The sequence below is a fragment of the Brassica oleracea genome, chromosome C3 (genome assembly GCF_000695525.1).
Source record: "Brassica oleracea var. oleracea cultivar TO1000 chromosome C3, BOL, whole genome shotgun sequence".
In the NCBI taxonomy this organism is placed as follows: domain Eukaryota; kingdom Viridiplantae; phylum Streptophyta; class Magnoliopsida; order Brassicales; family Brassicaceae; genus Brassica; species Brassica oleracea.
Genome location: NC_027750.1, coordinates 17,373,651 through 17,382,556, shown reverse-complemented (window position 1 = coordinate 17,382,556; position 8,906 = coordinate 17,373,651). Strand labels below are relative to the sequence as shown.

General features: G+C 30.8%; 1 protein-coding gene across 1 annotated transcript; it reads right to left on the bottom strand.

The window, feature by feature from the left end:
- Positions 1–5,084: 5,084 nt before the first annotated feature.
- Positions 5,085–5,979, bottom strand: LOC106330009 (protein RADIALIS-like 2). The gene is made up of 2 exons (XM_013768580.1): positions 5,698–5,979; positions 5,085–5,100 (listed from the first exon to the last, which is right to left on the bottom strand). Exons 1-2 carry the CDS (start codon positions 5,973–5,975, stop codon positions 5,085–5,087), a joined length of 294 nt encoding a protein of 97 aa, XP_013624034.1. The 5' UTR covers positions 5,976–5,979.
- Between the last annotated feature and the right edge of the window lie 2,927 nt (positions 5,980–8,906).

Here is an 8,906-nt window from a genome sequence, read left to right as displayed (position 1 = left end):
TCTTCGCAGCATTTTTAATAGTATTTGTGAAATTCTTGCTGTTTTAAAGCCAAATAAAATAATCCTTTGCTCTGCTACTTATGTTTATATATAAGATTTTTGCTGACATTATATGTTATGTATTACATTAAAATTCTTTAGATAAATCTATTGAAGAATTACTTTATATAGCAATAAATAAGTTCAATTACTCCAAAATTTGAAGATAAATCCTAAAACTTTTATCCACAAATCAAATATTAAAAACATATATTATTACCTTATATCCAACTTAAAAAGTTAAATATAATTTTAAACTGTATAGAATATTATAAATATTATTAAAAATTATCTGATTCATTAATAAATATTACATATAAAATAAAATAATTTTTTTTTAACGTACTCAATAGTGAATAACTAAAATAATCGTATATTCAAAATCATAAATTGTATATTTGAAAAGGCTATTCACCAAAAACTAAAATGAATAGGAACCATGATTAATTTAATGAAAACTTACGGACGTCAACAAATTAAATTCTAAAAACAAACTAAATTCACACCGATAAAAAATAATTACGAGAATTAAATAGAAAAAGGTTACAAATTCACTACTTATTGCATGTATCTATTTTACTACTTTCATTAAAAAAAGGCATTTTAGAAAGCAAAGAATAGTTACGAATATCACTAAACAACTTGATAAAAATATAAAAAAAAGAAAGAAAAGTTAAGATAATCACTACGAAATTTAGGTTAGATATCGTAAACTCAAAAAAAATAACTGGGAGAATTTATTGAAATAAAGTAAAATACATAATAAATAACCAAACAATATTTAAAAATTAAGTAAACTTTCCACGCGAAGCACGAATCAACCACTAGTATATATGTAGACGTTGCCTAGCTTGGGAGGAAGGAGACAGAAAAAAATTCTTTCAGAGGAAAGGAAACTATAAAAATAGTAATAAAAGCGAAAGAGAAATAAAGATTAAGGTAATTTTGAAGTAAAGGGAAACTTCTTAAAACATGTATGACCAAGAAAAACAATTAAATCTACAAAAAAGAAACTAGTAGTATTATGTTAATATAACTAAATTAAGGTAATTTTGAAGTAAACAGAAACTTCTTAAAACATGTATGACCAAGAAAAACCTTTTAAAACTACAAAAAAGAAACTAGTAGTATTATGTTAATGGGAATAAAATCACATTTTAAACCATGAGAGTGTCACATTCTCGCACTTTAAACACTGAACGTTTTTGACTAATACTTTAACCCTTGAAAGTGACATTTTTATCATAACAAACCTCCAAGTCAACTAGGTGACCTGTAACATTTTGTGATGACGTGTCGGTTTTTCTTTTTCTTTTTCTTTTAAATAAAAATAAAATACATATAAAATTCGAAATTAAAAAAAAATCAAAAAATCTAAAAAATAACATTTCAAAATTTAAAATAAAATTAATATTTTAAAAAATTAATCCAATTATAAACCAATAAGTATATATAATATAATAACTTGAATGGTGATTCTAGATTCTGGTTTTATGTTTTTGATTTTTTTTAAAAAATTTGATTTATTAATACTTAACTTGTTAAATTTTCAAAATTAATCTTATTATTGGTATTATTTATTAAAATGATATTTATTTTAGTTATTTTAAGTTTGTTTAAAAAGAAATTAACTTATAAATGAAGTTCTTAAAAATAGTAAATACTTATGAAATTAAATAAATAACTAATCAAACTTTACAGAAACTAAAATATATGTTACTTATCTAAGAAGCTCACTCATACCAAAACCTAACATATACAAATCTAAAGGCATACCTCTATATCTCTTAATTAAATTTCAAACCAACTTACAGTATTTTAGTTAAGGTCAAAAACATTTTAAGTGGTCTATGAGATATTTTTTAATTTCACAAAAATTTAATAAGTTAAGTATTAATAAATCTAAAATTAAAAAAAAATCAAAAACAAAAAAAAAACAGAATCTAGTATCACCATTCAAGTTATTATATTATATATATATATTTATTGGTTTATAATTGGATTAATTTTTTTAAAATATTTTATTTTATTTTAATTTTGAAATGTTATTTTTATATTTTTTTGAATTTTTCAAAAAAAAATCGATTTTTTGAATTGTTTGAATATTTTTGAATTTTCTATGTATTTTATTTTTATTAAAAAAAAACCGACACGTCATCACAAAATGAACAGTACAAGTCACCTCGTTGATTTGGTAAACAAGTAAACTTCATTGGAGGTTTGTTATGATAAAAATGTCACTTTCAAGGTTTAAAGTGCTAGTAAAAAACGTTCAGTATTTAAAGTGCGAGTATGTGTCACTCTCAGGGTTTAAAATGCGATTTTACCTTATGTTAATATAACTAAAACTTAATTTTATCTAAGAAACCGTTGTTTCTTGGGAAATTACCACAAATACCACATTCATAATACCACTTTTCATGTTTACACTAATCATTTTTACCTAGTTTTAATGTAAGGTAAAAGATATTTATACCCATAAGATTAACTAATCTAGATTTAGGGTTTATAGTTGAGGGGTGGGGTAGGGGTTTTGGAATGTGAAATTTAGGATTCTAATAAATATATAAATAAATACTTAAAAAATATAAAAAAATAGTTTCACACTTAATTTTCGATTTTCAAAAAAAAAGAATTCAAAAAAAAAAATTTATAAAAAAGTTCAAATTTGAAAAAGTATAATTCGAAAACATAAATTTTTTTTTTATTTATTTAAATAAATATTTATTATATATATAGAGAACAAGAGTGTAAGAGTCTTTTGTCACTTAATGAACAAAATATTTTTGAAAATATCTGTAAAAACGAAAGTGGTATCATGAAAGTGGTAAATATGAAATTTCCCCTAGTTTCTTTCATTTGTTCTACACTTAAATTGACATGTATATATATAGACGTCGAGACTTAGCTCGTTGAGGAAAATAGTAGTAGAAGCGAAAGAGAAACAAAGTCAAGGTACCTTTTAGTTTCGATTCTCTTTTTTAAATTGTCTGTTGATCAAGAGAGGAAGAAGGCATTCCGAATCATGTTAGCAAATTTTGAGTATTGTACGGTTTTGTGTCAATTAATGAAAGATTATGCTCCGTTAGAGAACTTTTAGGGTTGAGCGGAAAGTGTATTAAGTCTTTTCTCTTGCGGCTTTGTGATTTGCTTGTGTGCTAAGTCCTCAGTACGATTTTTTTTTTGACCAAAAAGTCCTCAGGTCGATTATTCATACATATTTACGAGATTTCTTTCTCTTTGTTGGAACAGGAAGAGATGGATACCCAGAACACTCAAACGACAACCAGCCAACAGCTACACTTCCTACAACATCTTGCAAAAAGCATGTGAATGATGATAATGCCACTTTCCTTGCAAACCTCAAGGATCGTTTCACTGAATTCGTCAATACCCGTATGGATGAACACAAAACAAGACTTGTTTCAAAAACACCATGGACAAGGTTCTTTCTCAGATTTCTATATCTCCTAAGGATGATGCACCTAAGAAGTTGACGAGGTGAAGGAAGTGGAGAGTCACTCGCCTCTTTAGGGCTTTAATAAATCAAGTTTCTTCTATTTACGTCTCTCGTTGAACTTCAGTAGTTCCGTTACAAAAAAAAACTTCAGTAGTTCCAAATTTCCTTTGCATAACTTCTTTTACTTTTCTTGCTTAAGCTTTGTTAAAAGTTTCCCTTGCATAAACAAGTTCTTATGATGTGCAAAACTACTCTTCAAGTGTTTGGGTACTGTTAATACTTAATATATTCATAGATTTGGCTTCTTTATTTTTTCTTCTTGTTTCTTCATTCCCATTCTTAATTCATACAACTTGCTTACTCTTGCAACCCTTTTTAGTTTAGTTCCAACTCTTTCTGCTTTATTCGTTCTATATATTCGGGATGTGGGAAGCATGGTTAGAACTTGTTTCTGGACCATGGTTAGAACCAAATGCCCGTTGATGCACATAGAGGAGAAGTCTAACATTCTAATCTTGACTGGATATTGATCTCAGGAGCACCCGTGATGACTTCATCAATAATGGTTAGTGAGATGAAACGAATGAGGAATGAATGATTAGTTATCGTGTACATGCTTGAGCACCTAGCAACCTCAAAATGATAGACTTTCACAGTGGAACCTTCTTTCAAAGATGGGATGTAATGATTAGCAAGTCTGACAGGAGTAAACCCATGAATCACGGAATCTGCAAATAATATTATTCAACAAAGAATTAGGAAATCAATTAAAATAATTATGTTAAATAAGTGTGATAGATCGAAGATTAACTTACATTTTCATCAAGGAAGAGAACCGTGATTCCCACAAACTCCGCGATTTAAGATGGGGACATGAAGAGTTCACCGGTGAAAAAATAGATTACGAACATACACGGCGCAACTCTGTAACTCGGACTTGTTTGAGACAATGATGAAAAGAACTCGAACTCATGTTGAACGACAAAAGTTTGCAATATAGGAAAACCATAATTATTGCAAACTTGAGCTTTTTTTCATATAACGTGATGAATCCCATTAAAAAATGAAACCCATAATACACTTGTAGGCCCGACCCTCAGAGGAAGCCGAAAAAGCAAGGGCTTCCGACCTTCATAAATATATATTAGGTTCGATCATCAATGTACAAAGTATCAGTTAGCTCAATGGTATAAATGTTGGTGTTTATATCTCAATAACCCGAGTTCGAGCCATGAACTTGACATTTTTTCACACTTTTTAAAAGTGGGGTCCACGAAACGCTGACGTGGTGCGCTGAGGAGTGAGTAAAAACTCAACTATTATAATATAGATTAATACTAGAAAGCTAGAATGTACTTAGATAATTATAATATTAACATAATTTTTTTTAAAGAAACTATAGCAGTTTGTTATCGATAATGCTGCTCTAAGGCTGGAGAAAATATGGGAAATAAAAATACAAACATAAACTCGTCGTCGGACTTCATTGAAACTGATGATATGCGTAGTTCTTCTTTTCTTTTTTCTTTTTTTTTTTGACTCATACAATAGTTTAGGCTTTGTTGCTTCTTGTTTTACTGCAGCTTCATGTTTTTGTCATCCTGCCAAAAGTAAATGAAGGAATTAAAAAGAAAACTTATTACATTGATTTTGCTTGTACATGTTTGTTTTTTTTTTGTTCTCTTTTTTTGGTAAAACTACATCTTGTTTGTTTTCATAGAAAGCTTCCTTTTATTTTCTTTAATTAAATATAGTACTTAGTAGTTTCATGATGAATAGGTTTCGTTTTTTTCCCGAACCTTCTTGGGCAAGATGTGGGATCGGACAGTAAATATTACATACCAAACTGAGAAGGAATGATCCTAGGCATAAATATTTTGGGTACCTTTTGTTGTCTGGTTTGTTACAAAGCCTAAGGAGGCACTGAGAAGGAAACACTTGGAAGATTTAGAGACTCACATTGCTTAGCATAAGAAGTCAGAGAATCTTTGTAAAGTAAAAGATGATTTATTCTGAAACAGACATGCCCTTTTATGTTTGATTTGGTGTATATTATCATGACGCAGGCACACATATAACCTTGTTCATAGAAGTATTTTAAAATGGAAAATAAGCGGGCTATTAGGGATATAAACACAGTTGATTTGTTGTAATTATCACAAAATGTTTGGAATTAGATTGCAAAAGAATAACAATACCTTTTTTCCTCATCACACAGCCTGCCTTTGGTTCTGCCTCCAGTAGTCGTGTAGTTAGGGAATGGCACATGCCCATTCTCGATGATTTCGATGTCACGTACGAGAAGGTCATATTGTCTCTTAGCTTCATCACGTGTTGTTCCACCAACAGCTCTAGCAACATTATACCAACGATCAGGAGTGTCTTGGTCATAGGTTGCTAGAGCACGCTCAAAGGCCTTGTTCTGCTTAACAGTCCATGAGCCAGATCCATAAGAAGACATTGAGTTTGATGCCATTGTGAAAAAGTTTGGTGTATTTCTCTAGTAATAACTTATATGAAAGAGAGGATATGTTGCACAGATGTAGTCCTTGCTCTTTATAAAGGAGGATTTGAGGTAAGGTATAGTGCCAGTTGGCAAAGATATCTTTGCTTTGCCAAAACAGAGAGAACAACGTTAAGTTTTTGTCTCCATAGGAAAATAATACTGAGAAAATATTTTGGAAATGACTATCAAAGATCCAAACTAATCACCTCAAAAGATTGTAAGATTGTGTTTGCAAGTGTCTTTTTGGATCCAGATTTGGCATATGATGCTCAGTAGAAACATATTTTCTGTAAATGTTGTTAATGTTTATTTTCCTTACCCAATTAGTGTTATAATGTCATTCTCTAGATTAAGCTTGTATTCAAAACAAATAGTTTATGTGACAGAACCAGTTTTGAAATGTGTATCTACACTTTTGATACCTAGTCAACTACTTCCAGGAACAGTCTTGTCTCTAGTCAATAGTCACAGCACGAGGCTAACTATGTCCGTAAGACAAGGAAAGTTACAAGTATTGGATTAGAGTTAGGGAGAAGTCTATGTTAACATATGATTTTCATTGACTATCAAGATTTCTTCTTATCAAAAATCTCAGCGACTTGGAAGATTGTGAGGATTAATTTGTATCCACAAAACAAAATGTGTAGCTTTGTAGCTTTTCATGTGTTTTCCATAAGCCACATATTCTTCTTGAAGGAAAGTGGGGGCAGAGAGCTTTACCTCGGGATTCTCAGTCCTGAACACACGATATCAAGTTATATAGCTGCATATACTTGTCCGTACAACCATGACCATAGCCATTTTTGTGTTTATTTTTTGTTGTTGGTGATCTTGTGAAAAATATGGTCAACATTGCTAACCTACCTTTTTTCTTGGATTGTTTGGTCCATCTCCATGGAGTTATATAACTATGCTTTTAAATTGTTCTAATTAATGTGGATTCTTGGTCGTTAACTTGTTATATGATCACTTTTCTTGGTGGATATTTAAATCGTTTTCTGTTGTTTGGGTTTGCATTATTGAGAATGAGGAGAAACCAAATATTTTACAGGTGTCTTACTCTTGCTGCAATTTATTGTTGTCGTTGTGGAATCATATCCACTCCCTAAGAGAGCCTATGAATAAAACAATGACTTATAATAATGTTTTTTCGTCGTATTATCAGCACTTTGGTTTTAATTGAAAAATTACTTCCCTTGTTTGGTAAGAAGATCTGGGATGGGCAAACAAACTACGTCCGGAAACTAATTTAGGATAGCCAAACTGTTTCATAGCTTTTGTACAACCTACAAAAAGTTCACATAAAATAATGATAGGAGGAGTATACATATTTGAGCGGGACATTCTGGTCCAGTGGTGATGGACGGGTTCTAGAAGCTAATACATTTTGGGTTCGATCCTCCTGCCGTGGAAACTAAGTCACATTGTTCTGCTAACCACGACTGCGGATCCGTCCACTTGAATACTCGGGAGATAGCCTATCATGGCTACACCTCCCACCCAGAGGTTATGTCTGGTTCTTTAATAGACATGAATTTATCTTTTTTTCTTCAAAAAAAAATTATACGTATTTGGCAAAAAAAAAACATCCACTAGTTGTTTTATTTTAACTCAGAAATTGAGCATTTTTGTACCATCTAGATTTCTGTTATATAGTGGTGTATGTGGATATGCTTAGTAAAATTAATTTTGTTATCCATATCATCAACATACATTTATCTTTTCTTTTTGGTCAATTGGCTAGAAAATTTTTAGGAGTTAAGTGTGTTTGAAGTAGTGGAAAGATAGTTAACCTATTAGGAGGTGATTCTTGATATCATGTGAGTGAAATCAAAACACAAGAAAATATCATATGATGATTGCATAGCTAGTAAATAAGTATTTTGAGTCTACGAGAAATTGAAGCTCCCGACCACTGAAAAGGGTGGACCCACAACCCTAGAGAAAGTGCCTAGGACACACATGAGGAACAAATAAATCGTTAAAAGTGGTATCAGAGCTAGTTAGATGTTTCAGTTCTGACATGAGGATACACAAGAATCATTTTGTTAAAAGTGGTATCAGAGCTAGTAAAAGTGGTGTGCAACAAGAATCATTTTGTTAGTATATTTGATTGTAATATCCCAATTCCTGCTATATGATGATGTATGTGGATACACTTAATAAAATTTATTTAATTAGTTACATATCTCACCAAGATACACTTATCTTTTAAGTCAGTTGTCCAAAAAACTCCAAGATTAAGCGTGTGTGGCTAGATGAATGAAAGGGTGGGAGACATATCAGAAAGTGATTCCCGATATCGTGTGATTGAGGCCAACGAATTAACAAAGAAAGATCATGTGAGAATTGATGATATATCTGTGTTTTTACTGGTTTATACCCTCTGTTTTGAGTCTTTTATTGAGTCTAAGTGATTCTTTTAGAGTCTTTTAATCCTTTATCAAGTCTTGACGACTTTAGGTCAATTTGGAATAAATGAGTTGAATTGGGTATAAAAGAGCAACTAAAGATGCAAAATTGCGCACATGCATCATAATTTTCCACTGGATGGAGGGATTCCCACCAGCGGGTTGATCTCCACACAGTATAGAAATTGAGTTATCTTTCCATTTTGAGGTCGATCGCACTGTTGGATTACAATTTATACTCTGTTACTGAAGATTGGTTTGTATGCAGGTTAAATACAAGAGGCAAACTTGGTGTTATACTTATTTTTGGTTTGTTTTAATCTGACATGGACGTGTTTTTGATATATATCTATTATTTTGAGCCATTTTAGGCTAAACTTTATTTTATATCAAACTTTTAGGTTTTAATGCTCTGGGGAGATGAGATAATCTTGATGAACCCATGTATTATCTCTTTAATCTAATTATACAAACTTTATCACTGATTGTG

What these genes read in the sequence shown, in the direction of transcription:
- LOC106330009 (XM_013768580.1), bottom strand. Translation starts at nt 5,975, where the DNA reads ATGGCATCAAACTCAATGTCTTCTTATGGATCTGGCTCATGGACTGTT.